The following is a 26,711-nucleotide window of genomic DNA, read 5'->3' as shown; positions in this document are numbered from 1 at the left end:
TTTCTCGACCGGGTATTTCAGACCGGCGTTAGTGTCATACGCAATTAAGTGTGGCTTGGTGAACAAGCACGGTTCAATACGGATAGATTGACACGTAAGTGAGGTTTGTTTTTAATCGTTTGAATGTTAACATATGTTAAACGCGAAAAATATTTCATATTGCATTTACGATGCAAATAATGCTATTACATGTAAATGTACTGGCATTTAAATCAGAAATTTAAGTTCTTATCATGTAAAGTCTCTTATATAGCAATACAAGGTAAACATTAGTGACAATATTGATTAAATTATAGCGTATTTAGAAGCATTATGACATGTAAGAGATAGTTCACTGTGGAGTGGTATTGATTCGATTGTTATATATAAATGCATTAAAATAACACTGAATATTTCTTTCATAAATTAATTCTCGTCCCTTCGTGTAAATGCTTCTAAATAAAACGTTTGTCAACGTCCGAAAGCAAATACTACAATTATCGTTGAAAAAGAACTAATTCACAGCGAAAAACGTCCCAAAAATGATCAGATCGCTGTACAATTTAGTTATCATTTTAAATACAGCACACATGTTTGCTCATATTTAAACCTAAATAATGTTCGCTGAGCCAATGTTAATTATCCAATAAACAACCCTTGTCTTTGATAATTGAGTAGGTCAACATTAATTGTTCTCACAAACGCTTCAAACAGTTGATCATTGACCGGTTAATATGTTTTTCTTACAATTGCTTCTCCATATAATGGGTATTGATTCTGTACACAATGTTGGCCCATGATCCACTTCGCATCTCAATAGTAATGAAATGGTATCCTTGTGAAATTTGAAACTCTATTACTATCCCGCAAGGATCGCTACAATACCTTGATTTAGATGATACCTTTCTAACCGTGTTATCATTCATATCGTTTAAATAAAAAAACATGTACTGGTCGGAAATACTAGTAGCGTGTTAATAGTTAAAAAGGTTAACGAATAGTAGTTCCCGGCCAAGAACATGGTATTTTGGGAGATGAAAATTGAACAGAAACATATAGTTGACCTTATAAATCAGACTAATCGATAGACTAATCACACACAAACACACCCGCACACAAACTCACACGCCAACTTTAACGTGGTACGTTTGTGTCACTCAGGCGCAATTTATGTAAGATCAAATAACTAGTTTAGTTTTACATGATCAAATATTTTAAATATGAAATAAAAATATTATGTACACATTTGATGAAATAACTATTTGCACCAAATTATACTCGTTTTTATCCGCCAAATACATACATATTTGTTAGGAGTGTGTGTTGTGCTTTTTTGTAGGAAAGTACGATTTAAATGCGCCTGTCAACATTTCTTTTACAATTCATGGTACGTTCATGTATATTAGCTGTGTAATTTAAATGAGGCATTTCAAATAGTAAACACAATAACGCGTGTGTATGTATATCGAACTGAAATTGATTTATTTTAGTATCGTTATAACATAAATTTACACCATCAGCATTAGATGCAAGCGAACAGAAAATAAAGCTGTCTGTGTGAACTAATTACATAGAATGCCTGGCACGCCAGATACAAACAAACAACAACAAACTATCATGTTCAATTATGAAAAAATACGTACATGTATTTCATAAAGTAATGCGTAGTTCGGATAACGGTTAGGGTTGAACTAGCACATGTTCTATTAACATTTACCAATAATACATTTAAATCATGTTAAAGATTGATAAAACAAATAAATTTTCTTTTCTTTTTAAATAAATATCTTGCCATCTTATAGATACATGAGCTAGTTGCTTTTAGTCCATATTTGTTAAATATTGCACATTATAAACGGTGAAGATTAAACAACGCAACGAAAACATTCATAGTACGTGCCTTTCATATATCATAAACTCGATTAAATATTACATTAAATTGGCGAATGATATCGTATGCGTGAATGAATTTACATTAAAAGTATGAATTATACGCTTGGTATATACATTTACAATAATAACACCATATACTAAAGGGACGTGTTCACAGATTTTCTTATTTTAAAAAATATGATAACATATGTTTACTTACAAATATATCAACCAAGTTAATAGCCTTAACTTATTACCATAGGAGCAAAACATGTCAAACAATATTGCCGTCCCCGGGATTCGAACCCAGGTCTCCTGGAACCAAAATAAACACGCTGCCACTGCGCAACGCATCCTATCGTGTAGATTTATGAGATCTATGAAATATAACCGCAAAATGTACTCGACAATTTGATTTTATTTCCCAAAAATAATCGAGGAAAAGCCCTTCAAACGCTTTACTATTTCATCGATTTCATGATGAATATCCGTTAATGAAACAATATTGCATACATTCTTCATGGAACATGTGAACATTATTGTAAAAATGGACATTTTACAAAACCGTACACAAGTCCCTTTAATATCTACTCAGGCGCGTGTATAAACAAGTGGTACGGTGCGACAATTTAAACGATCAAATAAAATGTGCGATTTATGAGTATAACCCAAGTTAGAAATATTGCTTTTTTCTATTGCGAGTATTTGGTTTGACTGTTTACCAGGTTTTGGGACTAAAACAGTGGTGTATCAAAGACGCTGTTGTAACAGTAAGTAATATGATATAATCTAACGAACACGATTAAAATACAAATAAATAAAAAATCTAGCTGCGCCAGGACGATAATTATCGACAAAAGGTGTTTGCTTTACATACATTTGAATTAATAAACCTGATCTCTTGTGACCTCATTATTATGTTTTTTAATTTACTTTGCAGCCATTGACTTTTACTATATCTTATATTTAAACATTGTGTTACACTTAAGAGTGATTGCGTTTGGCAATGTTTTGTTTACGAACAAATATACACGAGTATTGAAACTGCCATCAATCTTATTCATTTGAGTTTGTGTATGCATCTACGCTTTGTTGAGTGCTGTTTGAGTGCGTCGATTGTTTTTAGGCAATTGGTCACTTCCGATTAATAACGAAAATGGCATGTATACTAAGATATGATACATTTAACTCTAGCCGTACGAAAGGCAGCGTTGATGATATCACCTTGTTAGTTTTTAGTTTAAACCTATTTATTTTAGCTCGATTGCACTGAAAGCCTTAGACTTATATAAACGCTCTCGAGTCCGTTTCCTGGGCCTTCAACCAGTACTTGGTGTCTTTGGGGGAAATCTAAAGAACGCTCCCACGGTGGGGATCGAACTCGTGACCTCCCGGTCGCTAGGCGGACACCATATCCATTACACCACGGCGACCTTGTCACCTTGTTAGTCCTTGTAAGCGAGTTTTCACTTCAATTGTCTTAGTAACTACACAAAAACAGTTGTACAACAATAAAGTCAATATGTAAAACTAACAATGGTATTTGATAACTTAAAATCTTTGTTAATCTTCCTTTTAAGTAACACGCACGACCCTATACTCGGGAATATAAAAACGACAAACGATCAAACTGGACATAATGTAAATGCGTAGTGTCGCCCAATATTTGCCTGTGCAGTCCGCACAGGTTAATCAGGGACGACACTTTCCGCTTTTATGATATTTTTCGTTTAAATGAAGGCTCTTCTTAGCAAAAATCCAATTAAGGCGGAAAGTGTCGTCCCTGATCTGCCTGTGCGGACTGCACAGGCTAATCTGGGACGACACTTTACGCACATGCATTATGCCCAGTTTTGTCAGAACGCGACTCATTCTAGTGTCGTGTTGTCGCGCTCATAACTCAAAAAGTGAATGCCAATGCAATTCGCGTTGTTGATGCTCTTAAAACGAATACATTCACGCCTGTGTGTATTTAGAAAATGATGCTGTTAGTCTCCATTCATGATCGACATGATCCTTTTAACATTATATAGTATATTGCCCCACCCTCGAGTTGCTTTTTCTTCGTTGCATACAAATATATAATAATAGCAACATTCTTTAACTACACATATATATCGAAACATCACGTCAAATGATTGGTAAATATAACATGAAATACAAATATTCGTATGTTAACATTTTACGTTATGAAACAAATTTAAATTAAGAATGTTCGGTCAATTATAATTATATCGCCATGTGTTTCTACTATATATGCTTACAAAACGCTAAAAATGGAAACATTGTATACATTCTCGTAGAATTGTCTTTGATGTAAACATCAAAAAGCATATTTGTCGAACACGCATTACACGAACTTATTCACATCAATTGTTATACTACCAGAAGTATTAAAATTGCAAATGTGTTTATTTTTCCTCCTTTTCATTTCTGATTATATTCATGATATGGTTTTAACGTGAACGTCAGTTAAATTAGGCTCACACTTCAATATCGATATACAAATGTGGCCATTTAGTTCTCTTTAAAACAATGAACAAAGTGTATGCTATACATTTAGCTGTTCGTATACGAATACAAGCGCGTTGTTTGTATTATAACTTCCGCTTGCTTTGTAGACGACATCCACTGTACTATTCAAATATTGACTTCAAAACCGCTTCAATAGCAATAAAGTCGTGCACTAAAATGTTTAATGTCAATAATTTATACCATGGGGATATTTTCAATGTCCGGGATTCATTCCACTAGCTCGTCTCTCCGGCGAGCCATAAATTATTGATTTCACATTTCAAATGCGAACCCGTATCTTTGTATCAATCTATATCAGTATGAAGTTATTATATATAATCAATATTATGAAGGTATGGCGTTTGGTTTAACCGTGACGATGTTTTCCTTCGAAATACTATTTGGAAATATGTTGATAAAAGACGAAGATATCATATTTGAATGATTACGAAGGCGTAGATATTTGTATTTATAAATATAAGACATGGACTATAATAAACGACGACACACAACTTAATTTATTATCTCCGACTCTGAATTTGTTGAAGCGTGGTTGGGCGTATCATATTACAATTTTATTGACATTGTGATATGTTTAAAACGAAGTAAACTTAATGAAAACACGGTAAAACATAATTTAAAACATTCACTTCCAACACAAAAACATATGAACAGCATTTTACGTGTATGCCATTAAAATAAATGGAATTATAAGTAAAATATATGATCCTTATAATGAGTGGTTTTGCATAATGTTTTTAATTGATTTTACTATTAGTTTAACATCTTTTATTTTTTATTTGCAATATTGTAATTATTATTTTATGTAAGATAATTTCCGTTTTTATAACGTATAGCTATTAAATTTATTTAAAAAAGGAAAAGATTATTAGCACAATGCCATAGTTGGATGATATTCGCGTGAACGTCCGTTGTAAGTTTGCCAAGGAAGCAAGAAACTGCTTTGCTGTACGTATATGTGTGTTTTCGTTTTGTTTGGCAGGTGCCTGTGGTTGTGATGGACTCAATCATGCAATTCATTGTTGTGATGTTAATGGGCGCCATGCTATGCTCGCGTGTTCAGCCCCAGCCAATTGACGGAGGTAAAACAGAGTTAAAATAAAATCTGTCACGTGTATCACGTCATAAAACAGTTTTAACACGCGAAAAGATTAACGATTACATTAGCTGATAACACTCTATATTGTTGTTTTGTTAATACTCGCATGCTGTGCATGTCATTTGGGTAAAGCAATCGCTTACGCAGAGAAAGTATATATTTTTATGTATGTTCTATATTAACCATTGAAACATTTAGTGTTAAGAAGAGACGTCATTGAAGAAGAAAATAATATTACAGTTTATATATTGTCAGCTCGACTTGAGTGTTGTATTATTAATCAGATTTTCAAGATGCAAATTAAGTGTCACTTTTTCACTTAATTCGAAGCACAAACATTGAGCCCAGTTTTCCTTCAATACATTACTTTTCTTCCAGAAAAAGGCCTGATCTTTACTGCAAGGAATACCATGGGAACCAGTGCCGCTCTATGGCACCTACCAATGATGCCTGCATACGAGGACTTGCCGGAGACGGTGACGACAGTCCCGTTTAATGATCCGTACCTGCAGTTCTACAGCCTCGATGTCGATTATAGAAAGAAGATTGCTTACATCTACGAGAAGCATTACCGGTTGGGATGTTATGCTAAGCAAACTGTTTTGTTGCGCAAGGCAAAATTGCTAAATTTGTAATGCGAGTCTATTCGCCTTCAATATAAATATTTTATTATCGCAACCTTAAACCAACATTTAAAATCACCGAGGAATTTTCCTTATACAATGTTTTATAATCTGTACATGGTAACAGCAATCAAATAATGCGTAATTATGTGAAATTTATAACAATGAAGGATACGCCGATACTGACAAATTTACTCGAATTTTTATATGTCTATGTGTCGTATGACCAAAACAACTTAAACTAATGCGGATTTCTTATAATAGTACATGAATAACCTAAAAAAGTACATGCATTTGGTATATGAAGGAGATTTCTACAGAATGGCAGAAACAATTACAATTAAAAACGACTTTTTTCGTTTATTTACTGATTCAGCTTATTAATAACTTTTATTTGTTACAAAACAAAGTTCGTCTAGATAGATAAGACGCTTTATATGTTATTCCAATAATCTAATGCACAGTTTGTGGTCAGAATACACTAAATAGTTTCCCTGTATAATTCAATGTGAAAGCGACAACTTTAGGCCAAAATAAATGCAACATTTTGCACATAGAGACCCCAATAACCATACCTTTTCTTAAAGGCCATTCTAAGCGGAATCGATTTATGCAATAAAAAAGATATGTCATGTACAATGCAAGAAAGAACTTGACACAAATCAAAATCGACTGTTTTTGCAACTTTTTTTTCGGCCGTTTCTTAGTGGAGTGTAACCTTTTTCAGTGCGATTGTTTACTATAGTCTTCAAGTTTATCATATTTCAGGGATTCAGTAGTGAACATCTATTCATGCCCTACCATTATCTCCGAAAGATAACACCCGAATACTAGATAAAAGTGTAAAACATGCCTTCCTGTCAACTATGGTATTTTTTTTGAGAGTACAGCCCTTCATGAAACGGTTATTTAGTGTACTGTAACCTTGTAAAACTTTTTCCATGCGTACATTCTGATACTCCCCACACATTATGGTTTCGTCCCTTATTTATGAATCGAATGTGAAATAGTGTTGAGCATACGTATAAGTAAAAAGCCAAAGTGCTACAATATTGTTTGAGATATTCTTAGTATTTGAAACCATTTTTGTTTTGTTTAAAAAGCTGATGAAAACAATGTGAATATAACTGAATGAGCCGTATGATTGCGTATTGTCTTCTACTTACCAACACTAGGTTATTTTGTCATCGTTTATTGATTCTGACATAACATATGAAATAATTAATTGATTTAACAAAATTATGTTCTACGATGATTTCAGCACACAAAATATCAGTATGGGCCATTTTTATTATCAACATTATAATTGGCATTTCGTTGTAGCTTAATCTTCCTTAATAGTGTTTTATTCACATCAAGCTTCGTGGATCTTCAACAAACGAATGTCTGATTTGTGTTTGTAAAAGAGTTTAGAGATTACGCACGTTCGAATCTGGGCTAACTTATTCTTTTAATTGTTGAGACCTATTGATTTGATTAATAAATTATAAGTACACTATTTTAACAGGGGGCTCCTGGCAGTTGCAAATTACTCAGCAGACATGGATAATATAACATCTGCAAACTCTTTTCACCTTGGCGTTTCATCCGGCACTGTTCAGGTAATATGCGGAACTGATTTGGCGTCAGGACGTTGACTTGTGTGAAAGAGGTCAGGGTTTAGATTAGTTGTGTTCTCATTTTCGACATTCGACGTGCATAAAAAATTATTGGTAAGTTACGAATATAAGTATTGATAGATGATTATAAAGGTCAATAAGGTGAAATAAGTTCATTTAGCCGATAAATAAGCCATACGTTTCACGACATTGTAATCATAAATATAATCAGACGGTGTGTGCAATGAACCAGTTAAAATGAATATTTACAGAGATTATTATTATTATTATTATTAAAATATATTAAATAGCATTTAACAGATATGCCATCTCTTTCACCAAATGTCTTTAGCAAATCTTAATGATAAGTATTTGTCTGCATGCTTTCGGTTTTATATCGAGATATGGGACTTATATTGTAATGTAAACACACATAATTACATCACAAATACCAAATCGCCGTTATTTGGCTGATTTAAATCCTTATATCGCCGCCGACTGGCTGATTTAAATCCACAGATAGCCGTTGATTGGCTGTCCCACACAATTTACTGGACAGACTCCACTTACCGGTGGATTGCTGCTGCCCCGGGGGCCATTGATCTTATGAAAAATGACATCTACAAAATAATTGCTGATACGAACCTGTACTACCCAGACGGCATAGCGTTGGACCCTCTTGAAGGGTATTAAACGAATGGTGTTTGACATTATTAATATTACTTTGCATTGCTCTAAGTACATACATATTAATAGTATGCTTAGAGAAGAACGTAATCTATCTAAAATGTTAAACTTAATAGTTTGTTAAATAGTAATTTTATTTCGATACTGAACGCATCGTAATGCACATAATGTGTATTATTCCAAATTCAGTCTGGTGTTTTAAAACTATGATATTTGATTTATTATTCGAACAAAAACGTTGTTTTTCTTTAACAGTTTTTTAAGTGTATGTCATTTATTCGAAAATTGTCTCCAACACATGGTTTCGGGTGTTGTAGCAATCATATTTAATAAATATGTGTATGCATATATGAGCCGCGTTTTGAGAAAGCTGGGCTTAATGCATGTGCGTAAAGTGTCGTCCCAGATTAGCCTGTGCAGTCCGCACAGGCTAATCAGTGACGACACTTTCCGCTTTTAAGGTATTTTTAGTTTCAAGGAAGTCCATCCTTAACAAAATTCAAGTTTAGGCGGAAAGTGTCGTCAATGATCAGCCTGTGCGGACTGCACAGGCTAATCTGTGATGACACTTTACGCACATGCATTAAGCCCAGTGTTCTAAGAACAAGGCTCATATGTATTATGACGGTATATTCCTGAGTGAGGCGTGTTCTTATGTACAAAAACAACGTCTAATACGCTCAGTTGTTTTGCATTTTAGTTTTTTGTTTTGGACGGACAATGGCCTTCATCCAAAGATCGAAAGGTCGGACATGGCCGGAAGAGATCGGAAGACGCTTATCACAAACGGTCTGATTTCACCGATATCCATGGAAACGGACATCAAGCACAAACGAATCTATTGGATAGATACACACACAGAAAACATTGAATCGTCGAAATACGACGGTTCAGACAGGGTGACATTAGCACGGATAACATTATCAACGTTGTTTGATATCGCAATTTTTAGGGTAAGTTAGTAGCTATGCATTATGGAATTCTTTGTGTTGTTTGTTTCCTGTTTGTTTCGCGAAAGAGTATGCAGCAAACTTGTCAATTATAGGAAAACTTCGAACAAGCTTGCACACTTTTAACAACCCAACATTTTATAGTAAAAGAACTTAATAGAAGTGCGTAAAATGAGTATGTACCGTGTTTTATATTATATATATTTTATACTATTTCACATTTAGAAAAGTACCTGTCATGTTTGAATTATTAATAACAGTTTATTATTTTGAAGAAAAAAAAAACAATCAGAGAAAGTGTTTTTTTTCAGTGCTTGCGAATATATTTTTTTCTCATGCGACAATGTCTTTATTCTCAAACATAAATTTCAGCGATACGAAATAACGAAATAAGGCAATCACACAAAACACATCAAAACAAAACAACATTAATATTCTGCTATATCAAAATACTGCGAGGATTGTTCATATAAATTTCGTAAATGCAAGAATCAGTACATGTTGAAACTCGTTTTTCAGGACGTTCTAGCTGTAACAGACATTTATAACGGCAGAATCATGTTTTTGAACACCAGTAATGGCGAAAAGGCCGCCTCGTCGATTTATATTACAAACTATATGACGTACAATATAGCGACATATTTCAGCGAAAATCAACCTTGGAGAGCTGATGACCAAGGTATTTTCATTTCAGTTTCATTAAATAGCTACAGGTGGTAAAATTGGGGTTATTTTTGTAAGTTTTACGCTAATAAATAAAAACGCTACGCAATGTTTCTTTAGTGAAATGCGTCTGTATTGAAATTATAGCTTCATTAATCGTGTTTGTAAAACTTGAACTCAAGGTACATCTAAGGTATGAGGAGAAACTAATATTTGTAACTTCCCGTGGAAATTTGTTTAAGGTAAGTGACCTTATGTCTATCCGATACAAGGCATAACATTAAACGCAACGTTACACGCAACTAAATGATTTAAGCTGGTGATATCGCGTTGGAATAGTCAAAGTAAAGCATTCGAGGTTTGAATCAGTCTAATGGCTTCATGGCTCATCTCAACATGTATCTCAAAACACACAGATGTAAATAAATACTAACCCCATGCGATCGTTATTCTACAGAACAATAAATAAAAGAGAATATACATTCGATTTCATTTCATGTGATAACTCAATGGTTTATATACACCAGAGCAACAGAAAAACGTCTATCTGAAGCACAATATCATGAAATAAACACATGTATCAGCTGAATGCATTCTTTACAGAAACCCAGAACCAACATTATCTCATCAGGGAATATAGTCAATGCATCGTCTGTCAGCCTGCGTATTTATCTGCCCATTCATCCCACCTTTTGTGCGAAATGACATTATTCCATTTAGTAAAGGTGTTAAGAAAAGTTTAAAAACATAACTATTTACTTATTGTTTTTGTGTAAAGCATAACATCTTGATCTTTTTCGAATAACAACTTGAAAAGGTTTGACTAGATGCCATGGATATTTAGTATTATTAGAGAGTTTTGAAAAAAAGAAGAGTACACGGCTCATTACTCTGTTTGCAATATTCACAAAGTTCAATTTAGTTTCTCATTCATATCGTAAGTCAACACGTATTAATATACTATTCTACACACTGTTATTAATTCTACATGTATAAGGCAGAAACAATACATTGGTTTGTTAAAATACATTTTCGGGACATTCGTCACCTAAGGTGAAAACAAATGTAATTGTCAAGCGTGTTTTAATAAACTATTTTAATTTCTTTCAAATATTTAGATCCATGCCTCACTTTGAACTGCACACATATGTGCATAACAACAAAAACAGGAGCTGAGTGTGTGTGCGCGGAAGGCTTCATTTATAACCAATCGACCAAATCCTGTGACGGTATTTTTGCACTTTTTAAAGTTTTAAACTGATGAAAATGTTTAACAAAATTAAAATTAAAATCACTTGTCTTGTAAATTTAGTGTGTATGTATGTTTGTATTGAAATAGATTTTATATACAAGTTTATCGGTTACTGAGTATATTTATAATTATAAAACTCAATAAATATATCAGGTGACAATTGTTATTACCATCAGTTTCTTGTTTAGTTAAAATAGCTGAAAGGATCATGCTTTGCAGTAATTTGAGCAGAATGTAATAATATGGTATCTATAGTTTTATGTTATTGGTTTTAAGATATATAGACATGTTCCGATCCAAGGCATCGCCACAACAAAAAAGATCCCTTTTATTTATAGAGAACAGCAAAATGTATCACAGGGCCATGGTTCTTGCTAATGACACTTCCATATGCCTGGTCGATATTCGGGTGGCCGCTGACACTGTATATGACTGTTTCACCATCTTTGATTTTGGAACTACCTTGGTATAAATGAATTGGATAGCTACACATAATTTTCGTCATATGTATTGTTCACATTAAAAATAGTAAAGATTAAATTCAGTAAAACATATTATAAAACGCAAGTTTGATACATGAGATAATCTACTAATGCAATTAACAGATTCATGCACTATATCTTTACATGTCCATTTAATTTCATTGTAATCCGTTCCACGATTGTTGAAAATATGTTTTATGTTTCTGATCACACATTAAATATACAGTTATTGAGGTCACGCTCTTGCATAACATTTTCAATATTCGCCCTTGATCGTTCGTGCTGGATGTATTGTACCAATTAAGGTTGTAGTGTTTGTAAAGTTTTGTTTGTATTGAATTTTTAAATGTGTTATACAATTGCTTTTTCAGTTTCAGAACAATTCTTTGCCGCCCACTGCATCTCGTAAGTTTTAACATCATTCATGTTCTTAAATATAATTTATGTATAATCGGTCTTCATGTTATGCCAGTAAAATCAGTTAAAGCGTGTGTTAATATAAGTAACGTAAATACAGGGATTGGTGTTTGAAATTGTAAGTGTCAAGTTTATCCAGATGTCGGGTTTGAATTAAAAATTCAAGTTATTTTGCCATTAGCCATTGAAACTCTTTGTCCAAGCGTTTCAACGATTCAATATGTAGTGTTTACATTTAGAAATGCATCCGTCTAATACAACTAAGCATATTGTTAATCATATCATATTTAATTTGACTTTGAGCTGATCTTTGGTTGGTTTCAGTCACTAACTTTAACACTAATACCTTTATATTGTAAATTTAAACACACAATTTGAAGTAATCTATATTCAAAACCGCATCAATAAACTACATCATATTAAAAACTGTAAAGCCTCAAATGTGATAATTTGGTACACGAATGAAACAATTAATTAATAATTTGCATATAATACGTGTCGATCCAGGATCAAAAATTGCTTACGTGGACGTAAACATGGAGAAACGGGTACTGTACATTGCTGACAGCAGCGGCCATATCTTCAGACGTCCGCTTGACCTTCCAAAGGAAAATAACGCTATTGATCTTCTGACTACAGTTACTGGTGAAATAACAGGTAAAATCAGTTGCCAAACAATTTCGTCGCATAATCCCATGTATATTGTGTCTTGTTGAATTGCGCATTTTCTTAGTAGTATTGTGTTAGTACTTAAAACAAAATAACTGTAAACAGTGACGTAATTAAAAGTACCTTTTTGTAGAAATACATAATAAAATTTTACTTTAACCTTAAATAAACAATGGTAGACAAATGAATCTTTTTTATTCTTTTAATGATACTATTTGATCGACACAAAACATAACTATCGTAGTAGTAAAACTCTTAAAAATGTCCGGAACGTGCGCACATTATAGTAAAATAAAGTTATGGAATTGAATTTCACACATTTGTATCAATTCATTTTTTAATTTAAAACGGAACGTTTTGCAATGTCTGTATTTATAGGTTGATTAATATTTTTTCTTCAGATGTTTTACTATTAAATAACTCGGACAAGCTAATAATTGCTGTTATTTCTACGTATCACAACTCCAACGCATAAATTTTGACTGATAAACAACTCTGAATGTGTAAAATAACATATATTTGTATCATAGGACTAGCATACGATTGGACAGATAACAATTTATACTGGTCTCAGTCCGATGGAGCGATAAACGTAATCAACGTCGATGATAGTGCCACGAGACGTGTGTTGGCAAATACGGGAAATATAAGAAACCTAGTTGTGATGCCACACGTCAGGTAAACATTTAGCAAACTTGAACAAACTATGAAGCACATAGGTCTAAAGTTATATTTTGTGATATTTATTCACAAGATATTGCTCATATGCAAATTAAACCCTATATGTATTATATAAAAATATTATAAATTATGTCATACATTTCATGAAATACTAATTGCGCTATAACAATAGAACATCTACACATATCGTTTTAATGAAATACTACATGTGTTGCATATCTACACAGGCGCCTAGGCTTTACCATTGGTGGTACGATCAAATCGGTAGTAATGGACGGCACTAACCTGACAACAGTATTTGAAAGCAGTCCGAATACATCGATATCAGCATTGGTCGTTGACTATGACGAACATATGTAAGAATATTATGATGACGGCGTATTGAAATATGTCGGAAATAACGTTATTTATGATAATGATAACAGTGAATGAACTGTCTTGTATTGCATGTAAACTTTAAGTCATATAGCCACATTATATTTAAATGGACACACGTATATAACTTTCAAGCATCTCCTTTAAACATTTAATTGTAAACATAATCAAGAATGATATTTTATAACGAATAATATTCACATTTTTATAAATTGTATACCGAACAATATCTTAAATATCATAGTGGAAACGTTGTTGTTAATTGACGATATAGTTTGTTCAAAATTATCATGACCAAAACTATTTTCACTTTGGACATGATTGACAATCATGTAATATTATTCTTAGTCAAGTGAGTTCGTACGTATTGCAGGTTTTACTGGGTGTCGACAAACTCTACGGGTACTTTTATGTACAAGATGACGATTTACGGCAATGAAAGTAGGACGATTCTTAATAGCAACATAGACTTGGGAACGTCTTTATTAGCAGTTTATAAGGTGTGTTGAAATGCGTACGCACATGAGATATACCATAAATACGAATACATACATAAACTACGTAATTTTGCTTTACATTACAATTTTTAATAATAGTTTACTCAAGTCGTTTAGACATGCAGTTAAATTGAGTTTATAAAGTCAGCGTTGTATATAATGCTATACAGGTTAATATTACAATCATTCTAATTTAGATGCGATCTCGCACTTGCAATACATAAAACAATTTCTTTCTGTCAATTATGCAATGTTTAACAATACAATTAACTCTTTAGATACATCTATATAAAAACGCGTAAGAAGTTTCTGTGAAACAAATGACTGCCATAGTGTCCATTAAATCAAATAATAATGAACTATCCATTGATATAGAAAGGATTTATTGCTAAATGTTTCACTATGCGTAATTCAGGGTTATATAAAGTGGATGTACCCGAATCTTACAAACTCGTCGCAGATTTACTACAAATCAGTTTCGAAACTTTCACCCACGACAGCAACTCATGGATACTTTAATCTGCATGCCGTTGCAATGAAGATGTTGGACTCAAGCATTCAGAATATAGAAACAGGTGAAGAAAGCCTTTACATTATGATGATCAATGAAAATGTCATATGGGCATTTGTAATTGCGTTGAATTTACATATACAACTAAATGGCGTGTTTTAAAACGAACCGTGCTTGCCTATCGTTTTTAAACTCAAAGTGTCAAATTATTAAAACACGGTCTGTATACTAATTTTGCTTACGTTTTGTATGTCATTAGCAAAATGTTCTCAATAACCATTTATTTTATTAAAGATGATGAATTCCAGTAAAGATTAAATATCAAAAGCGCTCTAACACAGTCAATTTTCATAAATATCAATCGTTCATAAAATGAAGTTTGTAAAACTGATCGATTCATATAAGATTAACGTGTTTTATTTCATTGCATTCTATATTTGCAAAATGTTTTTATTTACGGTAAATCTGACCAAAATCTCTTATTGATGGTGTATTGGTTTTCTAGATGACATAGATCAGAACAATCAACTCCAAATTAACAAAAATGGGAAACTTTGTAATTATTGGTTACGAATTGTATTAATTGCAGATAAATGTGCTTACCTTAATGGTGGATGTGAACAGATATGCATTACCTACCACACGGATGAAAACACGTTCGAGAAAAAATGTGAATGCTCCACTGGATACACTACAGTGAATACAAGTTGCAGTGCGAAGAGCAAGTATCATTGCGCATCTAATTTTAAGCTAATTAACAAGATGTTCGTGGTTACACTTATATTATACAAACAATTAACCCGCTGAAAACTAATACTCGTATAAATAACAAAAATATGTAATTATATTTTTTTTAAATCACTTAAATAGGTGACCACATGATTTGTAGTTCCCATACACCCATTTACTATGTTCGTGCAACTTGATCGTTGTCAGAATGTGTTATCAGTTCTTATAGGAAATAATTGTTAATGTACCTTTATTAATCATTAACGGACGACAACTGTCTTTCAAGTACGCGATTAATCGGGCGTACGGCCTCATTGTTTAATCACTAGTAAAACAAGATGATCAGTTACCTATAAACAAGTCAAAAATTTATATATGTTGTTAAACACATATAACAAAAGCACTTGGTTAATAATGCTTGTGGCTTTGTAGCGCTTTCTTCTGTGGACTTTGCACTTGTCTACGATACCACGTACAACAAGGTCATGCAGATTGACTTGAGGACGAATGAGCAGGCTGTGATCCCTTTGAACGATGTCCCATATGTATATGGACTCTTCTACGATATTGACACAAAACGGATCATTTGGTCTGAGCGTGAAAACTCAATTGTTTATAGTGCTAACTTGAATGGAACTGGGGTCAAGGAAGTCGGAAAAACAGGTATAGTGCATTCTTTAACATAAATAAAATCATCTACACATAACTCAACTGTATCACATGCGAAATGGGCTTGTTAATGGGACCTTTTCGCAAATTTTGGCATGTATTGAAGTTTGTAATTTAATGATTCATATTGATAAATGTAAACATTGGATCTATAAAGCTCCAGTAAAAAAAACAATAATACAATTAAAGAAAGAAAACAAGTAACCATCAACTGGGCTCGAACCACTGGCCCGTGGAGTAAAAGTCTATTGGTTAGACCACTCGGCCATCCGTGCTTGTGATGAATGTCAAACTGTTCGTAGTATCACAACATATAACTGCAACGACAGAACTCTCCAAAATATTCAATCGTTTTGCGTTGCAACGCTTTCTAATGTTCAGGTTTTAATCGTTAAAAGATGCGCATAATTGATATATTAGAGCATGGTAAATGTTAAGCATTACTGTTTCGTCACAAATATCATAACTAAAACGAATATTTGCGAATCTGAAACGTCTTTATTTTTATTTTGTCAATTTATCAAAACGTGAAAAGGACCCTTTAGGTTTGCGTTTCTTTAAAGTGATATATATGCAGAGCATAAATTAGGCAAACGGTGTGTAGCAAACAAACACGTAATACAATAATTAAAAATAATTGTATGCATCAATTCTACCATCACATTTTATCTATTTAATTACTTATGCATGTTTTTTTCTTCAGGCAATAGCGTTGCTAGACGGTTTTCAAAAGACGAAACAACGGGCAATATTTATTACACATCAATTGACGATTCATTTGACCACCATGTGGGGGTTATAACTCCATTTGGAGACGCAATAACCCTTGTGGATAATTTTGGTCTTGAAACAATTGGATCAATTGCAATTCATCCGGAAATAGGGTAAGGATAAAATTAGAGGTTACGTGTGTTGTCAGCTGCTAATATACAATGATGTATATATTTAGATATCTTGACCCATACTCGAAAACACCTATTTCATTGTTTCCAGTCCTGCGTAAAGACACAAATCTCCTGCAATATATTGTTAGTAGTGTACCGTTACATTTATTCTTTAATTTGACAGGTTTAGATAACATTTGTGCTCGCATGACGGTACTTGGCAAAGTAAATACATTAACGTCAAAAACAGTTTTACTTTACGCGTTTAAGTTGTTTTAAAGCATAACAGCCTAACACGTTATTCAATGTCATATGCTATCCGATTTGCAAAGGAAAGCTGTTAGTATGGCGACCCTTTTTTATACGTAAGTCACAAACTCGTTTGCAAAAACTATTTTATAAAATAGAAGCTCGCATCAGACCCTTATATATTTTGCACCAAAATGACCGCTTAAAAAAGGTGAAAATTGCTTTCGGAATAAATTATTCTGGCAGTTGGTCGCAAAAGCCAACGTCACCATTATACTCAGATGTAGTACATAATGATTTTTGTTGGGGAGGGAATGTCTAGACTGACCAGTATAGCCCAGTTACCCCAATACTCAGGTGACCGCAAAGTCAAATAAGACTGTCCTGAAAACATGTGCGTATATGCTGTTTTGGTTTTGTGTCAAGACTAATTTATAATAAAGCTTTTCCGAACATCAATTCATAAAACGAACACTTACTTTGACATTGTGTATTTGCCTTCAGAAAAATGTACTACTCGGTGAGTGCCTATCCCAACTCTTACATAGCAGAGGCTAACATGGATGGATCTGACGTTCGGAAGTTTATAACAGATGTGGACACACCAGACGGGCTTGCTATAGATTACATAAGTAAGGTTGTGTTTTTACGTTTAGGATATAGCGTTTCTTGGCGTTTGTATATTTAAAAAAAAATGTTGCACATAGTTAAGAAAGCGCTCTAAATGACAAAGATGCCATAGATGTATGATACACATATTGTTGCGTTTAATAAATAAGCTTTCTTTTTTTTCAATAAGGATATTTTAACGTTTAAAAAACAAAATTTTATAACTAATGTATGAAAATCATTAAAAAGAGCGACACTTTTGGTTTACGATACACATATATATATTTTTGTTACGTAATTAATGTTATTGTTTACATTTAATCGTGCACATATTCGAGTTTTATATTGATTCATGTCAATACATAACACACATACTTATTATAAACAAAGAAATGCTAATGCAAACCACAAAGGTAAGTGGTGTATTGAACGAATATATATAAAATCGGATAATACTTGTGGACATATTTCAGACAATTACATTTACTGGGGTGACTTGTATGAGAATACAATACGGCGCTGCAACTTAAATGGCACAAATTGCATGACGATACTTAATGAGACGTCATCCGACACTGTCATCATTCGCGACATCGTGGTCGAAGGCGACCTAATTTACTATACGGACTATTCTAAGGAGTAAGTATCATAGCACGACACCATTTTGCAGAAAAACATCCTAAAAAATCCGCTCAGTCACGTTTTATTTATTTAATACCGATAGGTTTCATTTGTGTATTGATTTATGTATTGTATATAGAGTAGAAACAATGTGTAAGACAGAAAACTATAAGCTCTCAACATTTAAATTTAGTTTACATCTTTATCTTGATCCCTTTACGTTTAACTCATAATAAGATAGCTATACCACAAACACCATTACACATATTGCTTCCTTAGGTAATATAGTGCACTGATGCATAATCCTCTGAACAATATTTCATTAAGCACAAACTCTAAAAAGCGAAAAACACGTGTGTTTTAATGGGGGAACACATTCCATCCACACTTGTCATGGAGATGTATTGAGCTCGTATGCTTTTAGTGTTATCTGTCGTTTACGAAATAACACCATACCGCAAACAATCAATTATTTTCTACCAAACTCAGTAAGTCGTATCTTTCAGAGCTGTTGTTGCCTACAACATGACAGACAAAACATCGCAGTCATACGGGACGGATCTCGGTCGACTATCCGATCTCTGGGTATACAAAAGCAACACGGTTAACAAACAGCCAGGTACATTGTGAAGCTTTACTTTATCGTGAAAACATAATATCGTTGTGTTTGTCCAGGAGTTAAAATATTGTTCACCGTAAACAGTTAATTTTCAACCATTTAAAGCGAATTAACAAGACCATGATGTTATCAGCATTAACATAAACAAATGATCTCAATTAAAGGCTGTTCTGAAACAAAAAGAAACGCGTTAGAATTTCAATAAGACTAATATGAATTACATTTCTGTTAGCAAATAAGCATGGTTTGCTTTACTAGTTTGTATGATGTTGTACATAATTCTCGTATTTCCCTAGCGTTAATGTTTGACAAGGAAAGCGTTAAAATGTACTATAGCATATGCACAGGAGAAAATAATGAACACGGTATTACACAATATATATATATATCAGTTACGATGCAGAATTTCCGATTTATTGTGGTTGACTAGGTCTTAATCTTTTTTGCTCAAAAATTGTATTATTATTTGTTGTCCTAAAATGTATATTCAAAGATAACTTGCCTCAAATTAAAGACAAGCGGAATTTTATCTCCTGAAAATGTTGCTGGAGTCGTAATGCTCTTATATTTTCGAACTTGAAATAATATTTCAGTGAACAAAGCGTGTCAATCTAATAATGGTCGCGGTGACTGCAGTGCAGTTTGCCTTCCCAAGGGTAGTACAGACAGGACGTGCAAATGCAACACAGGAGAAAATCTGCAGGAGGATGGGCGCACGTGTAGCAATAGTAAGAAACATGCACATTTACACCATTCTAATATACGTTTGTGTTATTGACGATACTTTTTGTAACAAAGTCGTACTAGATATCTGACTGACAAACACATATGAAGCTGTGCTTATTAGTGTAAGGCAAAGGTTAAACAATTAGGTCGTAATATCAGGTTGGCTGACGCAAATTGCATTTCATATATTTTTATGATAGAAATCATTTTATAGTTTTATTCATTTATTTAAAGACGATGATAACTGTATTGAAAACAAAATAACGCATATTTAAAACAAACATACCATTAACAGTAAAAATGTTTGTAACACAAGATAAGTTAGTTTTTGCAAAAAGATGCAGAACTACGCATTAATGTTTTCTTCAGTTTTCAAATGCGAATCGTTCATACGACAGCCGGATGCTACAGTAGTGACCATCAGTTCAACCTGCACAAAGCGTTTGAACGAAATGTGCGCTATCCAATGTCCGAGTGGTTACATCATCAAGAACGCCAATTTGTCGATGGTCACGTGTCTGATCGATGGTTGGGACAGACAGGCGGAAATACTTTGTGGTATATGTAGTGACCCGTAGAAGTGGTAGTAGTAGTAGTAGTAGTAGTAGTAGTAGTAGTAGTAGTAGTAGTAGTAGCAGTAGTAGTAGTAGTAGTAGTAGTAGTAGTAGTAGTAGTAGTAGTAGTAGTAGTAGTAGTAGTAGTAGTAGTAACAGTAGAAATAGTAGTAGTAGTAGTAGTAGTGGTAGCCGTAGAAGTGGTGGTAGTAGTTGTAGTAGTAGTAGTAGTAGGTTAGAAGTAGTAGTAGTAGTAGTAGTAGTAGTAGTAGTGGTAGTAGTAGCAGTGGTGGTAGTAGTAGTAGTAGTAGTAGTAGTAGTAGTAGTAGTAGTAGAAGTATACTACTAAAGAAATGTTAAAGAAGAACACTATAAAATCCAAGAATAATAATACAGTGCTCTTTGACATTTAAATAAAACGTGCATGCTATGTGTTATCCTAAAACTGTCTTATGTTGTCAAGTATATTACACCCAGTTATTTATAGTATAATTGAGATTTAAATTTTTATTGACACTTGTATACATAAGTGAAAATATTCTTATTTATTCAATTGTATTTTCCGTGCAGTGAATCCAGCTTCAACATGTACGATCCGTTCCGACAGCATCGCAAATGGCGATATCAGGCCACGTTGTATGTTCACGGTGGGGGGATCATGCGAGTACGGGTGCCATGAGGGGTACTCACAAATTACAAGTATGGTGACGTGTGGAAACGACGGTCTTTGGTATCCTAGACCTGCTTGCCGGGGTATATCATAAATATAAGTTTCTCCGTCATACATTTATAGTATTCTTCTATAACGTATTTTAGTGCAACATTGTATTGTATGCTTTAACATATTACATACATAGAATTACGTACATACATACATATCTGTTCGTAAAGTAATATGAATTTTTCTAATTAACATTTCATAGACAGAGTATTTCAGGTACAGCTATTTGATTGGTATGTGCATATAATTGTCGTACATTCAGCATACATTCATAAACAATTCTAATTGTTTTATATATCAAGTGTTAACGAAAAAAACACTAGCTTGTACCAAGGTTTCATTGTGTGCTAATATTTGCTTACACTTCCTTCGTATAGCAACAACAATATGTATGACAAACGCAAACGCCATCCCTAATGGTTCCCTCTACACAAACTGCGTTAACCCGGTGACTGGCTCCACGTGTGGTTTCAGTTGTCAGCCGGGATTCACGCAACTAATGGCGACGGTCACTTGTGTCAACGATAGCAGCTGGTTTCCCGCACACCCATGCCAAGGTACACTGTAACATACAGCTGCTGCTTTCCGGCGATACCGTTTTCACTGATATTGATAAATTTGGTTTAAATTTACAACAATAACATCATTGTTTCTTTAGATACTTTAAATGAACTACTGTTACAAAGCATAACACATACAATCGTCATGTATTTCACATATAAATAACGTACTGAGACGCATGTAAAGAAAGGACACTTACATGGATTATCACCAAAACTATCATTATTAATTTAGTACTTCTAGTTTACACAATATTATTAACTTTTTTTTTCTTATTTCAAAAACATCAATTTTCTTCTTATTAATTTAAACAGCAAGCACATCATGTATTTAATTAAGGTTATTGCAATTTTGCTTTCAGAAATCAAATGTCCCCCTATTATCAACAACGGTTTCATCCTACAAGACAAATGTTCGTTTAAAGTCGGGATTGTGTGCGAATATTTTTGCGGTGGTGTTAGCACATATGAGAAAAACAAATCGATTTCTAATTTGACATGCTTGGCCACTGGAGCTTGGAACCAAACGTCAGGATTATGCGTCGGTAATGCCATATTACACACATACATGTACCTACAACACCACTAAACGTTAAATCCACCGTCCTCGATAACTATACATGTTTGATGAGTTTGTATACGTAAGGAACATATGATACTGATACGGATGTTGGACACCATCAATGTGCTTGTCATGGCATGTACATTTCTCAAGGCAAAATTATGAGTTATTGCATATGCCAAAAACATGTTACAAAAGATACATTACCCTTATTTAGATATGTTGCAGGTGTATGATAAACATGCTATGCTATTGTATTCCATATTCGCCTTAACAGCCATGTAATAAAACTGATTTTGCCGGTTTTTGTCAACATAGTCTTAGACAACATAAATAGATTTATAAGTTAAGAAGTAGATGTAAATCGATGGTCCTCTATTGAAGGTGAACGCATTAATGGTAAAAATAAGTATGTGCTTTTATCTGACAAAGAACATTGAAGGAGCTAGATCAATGCTGTGTCTAGCTATCAAGTGATTGTATACACATCAGCAGGGATATGGAACTATTTGTCATCCGATCATCCGGATGCACACATGCGTTTTAACAAGTTTCTTGCTGATACGTGGTTTATTTATAAAATAAAATAATAAAAAATACAATAATTATTTAAAATGTTTGACACCGATAATTAAAGGGTAAGATACAAAAGCTACAGAGCTTAACAGAAGCGGTATGTGTTGGTGGATTGGTGGTCTTATAATGCATATGAAGAGGGGTTTACCTCAATTAATTAACATCAATTAATCATCTTCTAATAGACGTGTAGAGATGTTTGTTGATTATCGCTTTTTCAGAAATAGGCATAAACATTCAAAATGTATTTTTTTACATTACCCCGCTGATAAATCATTTTATATGGGAAATTTTTGCCTGGGTTTCTGTTTTGCTATTAAATAATACGGTTGTACAGTTTTACACATGCATTTCCTTAGATGTATTGTCGCACCGCTCTGGGAACGATATTACTTTTTTTTAAAGAAATGCATTTAATGATGACTTTATATATGATGCTATTATCGAATTCTGGATTTGAACGGACTATATACTGATGTATATGTCAAATTACTACAAATGCATACATACCTATCACAAACAAAAACTATGCCATACAACGAAACCAAAACGGTATTGTTTCACCGATCTCTAATCACTAAGTATTTAATTTGATTCGTCACATGATCATTACAAACAGTTGCTGCAATGTATGTAACTTATTCCTTCTGAAGAGATTCCAGGTGATACAGGGTCCCAGGAGGCCTCAGCCGGTGGGTTCGCGCGGACACAGATTGAAATGGGAGTTGGCATAGCCGTCGCGTTGGTAGTCGTCATAGCTGGAGCCGTTCTATTGTTTATATTTATAAAGAGGTATATTAACATGTATGATGAAATTATAATTATATTTAATTCTTATAAAAACTTCATAATTCGTACACATTATATTACAATGGACCCTAAAATAAATTGTCCGTGATACAAAAAATAATGAATGCAAGGAAAATGCAAATAATCGCCCATAACCGTTACCGAATAGATCGACCTCAAAATCTGACAACAACTACGTGGTAAAGCAAAGTAGTTTCATACAGCAACGTTTTCATTGCTGTATGTTGTTTGTTATATATCTATGTGTATGTTTTAAATATTAATGCCATATATTATAATTCATACTGTTCTTCGATCTGTGGTCATCTTTTATTTAATTACGAATAACAAAAGCTTTTTAATGCGTCTGAAGGTACGTCGTATATAACAAGTGCCCTTAATAATCGTGATGTTATTCCACATTTGTTAAAGCCACATTTTCAACGCCAGCTGTGGTCTGAAGATTGAACGAGATAAAAAGTTCTCGTTTTTATTTTTTGCGTGACAATATATTTCATGTGAATGTCCTGTCATATTTGTTAAAGTCACATTTTCAACGCCAGATGTGGTCTTGTTACGAAGATTGAACGAGATACAAATTCTCGTTTTTATTTTGTGTGTTACAATATATTCAATGTGAATTTCCTGCGACATTTGTTAAAGCCATATTTTCAACGCCAGATGTGGTCTGGTAACAAAGATTGAGCGAGATACAAATTCTCGTTTTTATTTTGTGTGTGACAATATATTAAATGTGAAATCCTGCGACGATATCCGAAAAATTACCATTTACGAGCGAACGCGATATTGGACTCGGGCAGTTCACGAGACCTATGTCGTGCTCCCGACGTTTCCCGAAGCCAATTTCGGGTATGCTAGTAAATATTCGGATATCGTCGCCGGATATTCATATGAAGTATATTGTGACACAAACAATAAAAACGAGCTTATGTACCACGCTAAATCAATGTAAGCATTCCAAATCTAGCGTTGAAATATTGGCTATTGCTATAGGGAACACTGATTTGTTATTGGTTAACTTTACTTTCCGACATATATTTCCGAAATATTCCTTGATTTTGTGTATATATGTGACCATAAGTAAATTTTTGAATTTAAGACGAAGATCAACAGAGGTTCCGTACTCTAACGCAACATTCAATACAGGCAATGAGACCATAGCGATTGAAAACCCTGGCTACATGACCACATCGGGCGCTAGAATGAACAGTCATGACTTAGATACTACACAGACGGATCACGTAATGTGAGTAAACATAGTAAATATTAACAAAAACTCTTTTTCATAACTGTACAACTACTTTAGTTCGCGTTTGTAAGTTAAATACATGTATAATCAGCAACTTTCTTATACAATATAATTTTAATTATCGTATCTAAAAATACACTGGCCATATTCGCTTCCGTACGCGTGACACTTATTGATATTTTTTATATAAAATATTGGGTCGAATTCTAAATTAAATAGTATTTACATTAACACACATGTATACATAACGAAATGTATATGCTATAAAACCTTAGAAAAAACTTTGACAAAAGCAAGCTCTTTATTCCAAGCTTTTTGCAACTGTTTATTCCAGTTTCGATCCTTTGCCGACAGTTCCGGTGAAGAAAGACGATGACGGGTTTGTGAACCCTCTATATGGCGCCAACGCCCAACCAGGCGCCGACAGAAGTCAGCAAGCAAAGAATGGAGAACCTTTGTATACAAGCTCTCAAATTGTTTTAAACAATAACAAGCCAACATAGGCTTGTGCCACAGAACATGTTGTTTTTATTGTTTTACAGTGTTTATACGATGTATGTTGGGCTTTAAATTTAAATATTATTGTCTACTGTAGCTTATAAATCATTATTATCTTATAACCTGCAATCGCAACAATCATTTTTTTGCATAATACTGTTTTTAAATCATGTATATAATGTTGTGACTGTGGTATGTTTTTATAAAGTTGTATGTTAACACAAATACCACAAGATAAGTGTAGTGTAGGATCAAACAACGTTTAATTTATCTACCGACAAGTCATTCCTACTGCCAATGGTTATTGTATGCATTTTGATAACAACCAAGGCAAATATATACAACGAATCAACATAATAAACGAATCCGTACGATTACACATCAATAACTAAAAATAGTTATCCTATAGTAAATGTTTCCTTTTTTAAATCTGTAGAATTACCCCAAGTTCGTCACATGGTGATTATTGCGAGAAAATATTGTGTGTTCAATATAAAATATGAAGAAATGCAACTTTACATAGAGGAAACAAAGGAACAACCCAATCGTCGTGATATTATTATGCTTGTGGAGTATAGGTTGTTATCATTAATTAAGGTATCATCTACGTATTGCCATATATTGATCTCTTGTGGCATTAATCTCAACAACGCTTTATGAAGTTGCACAAATAAGACGAAAATAAAGTTTGGGAATGCGAGGGCTTTATATTTATCGAATTGTATCCATATTGAAAAAGCTGTGTTTTAAAGTTTGTATTACTTTCAAAATTGTTATTGTATATTTTAAGCTCAAGCGAAACCCATTTCTGTGTTATACCTCTGCGTTGTTTATTTCTGAATTATACTTTGTTTATAAGTAAATAAGTAACACGATATTAAATATTATCACCGATTTTGATTTACGTGATTTTGTTTTGCACATATTCGTATCTGCTAAAACTGTTATAACAACATACCATTCCAACCAAAAGGACGATTTATCACAATACGATACGGATGAATACATGTTTTATTCCACGATTTACCCAAAATCATGTCTTTTTGTATTTCTTGAAATTTATGTCCAATTTCATTGAAGTTTGTCAAAATATACATTACGAAAAACAAATATAATCATGAGACAACATTATACTTAAATAATCAATGTATTAATTAACCAATTCCACAAGTGTTCATAGATTAA

The 26,711-nt window shown here is 33.4% G+C and overlaps 1 protein-coding gene across 1 annotated transcript; it reads left to right on the top strand.

Annotated features, from left to right (window-relative positions):
* LOC127873409 (low-density lipoprotein receptor-related protein 1B-like) lies at positions 1 to 26,344 on the top strand. The gene is made up of 29 exons (XM_052417257.1): positions 1 to 94; positions 5,369 to 5,468; positions 5,864 to 6,059; positions 7,616 to 7,709; positions 8,226 to 8,392; positions 9,094 to 9,346; positions 9,863 to 10,022; positions 11,125 to 11,235; positions 11,597 to 11,724; positions 12,112 to 12,145; positions 12,665 to 12,814; positions 13,357 to 13,504; positions 13,735 to 13,863; positions 14,256 to 14,382; positions 14,795 to 14,954; positions 15,480 to 15,611; positions 16,052 to 16,282; positions 16,992 to 17,172; positions 17,926 to 18,053; positions 18,504 to 18,669; positions 19,158 to 19,270; positions 19,864 to 19,998; positions 20,366 to 20,554; positions 21,121 to 21,303; positions 21,649 to 21,828; positions 22,194 to 22,376; positions 23,623 to 23,761; positions 24,879 to 25,025; positions 25,363 to 26,344. The coding sequence occupies exons 2-29, from the start codon at positions 5,384 to 5,386 to the stop codon at positions 25,529 to 25,531; spliced, it is 4,218 nt and encodes a 1,405-aa protein (XP_052273217.1). The 5' UTR covers positions 1 to 94; positions 5,369 to 5,383; the 3' UTR covers positions 25,532 to 26,344.
* The last annotated feature ends 367 nt before the right edge of the window (positions 26,345 to 26,711 follow it).

This window comes from Dreissena polymorpha, chromosome 3 (genome assembly GCF_020536995.1).
Source record: "Dreissena polymorpha isolate Duluth1 chromosome 3, UMN_Dpol_1.0, whole genome shotgun sequence".
In the NCBI taxonomy this organism is placed as follows: Eukaryota; Metazoa; Mollusca; class Bivalvia; order Myida; family Dreissenidae; genus Dreissena; species Dreissena polymorpha.
This window is presented reverse-complemented; position numbering and strand designations above follow the sequence as displayed.

What these genes read in the sequence shown, in the direction of transcription:
- LOC127873409 (XM_052417257.1), top strand. Translation starts at nt 5,384, where the DNA reads ATGGACTCAATCATGCAATTCATTGTTGTGATGTTAATGGGCGCCATG. An exon ending in TTGGAGAGCTGATGACCAAG is followed by an intron (nt 10,023 to 11,124) that starts GTATTTTCATTT and finishes TCAAATATTTAG; the next exon opens with ATCCATGCCTCACTTTGAAC. An exon ending in CACGGTTAACAAACAGCCAG is followed by an intron (nt 19,271 to 19,863) that starts GTACATTGTGAA and finishes ATAATATTTCAG; the next exon opens with TGAACAAAGCGTGTCAATCT.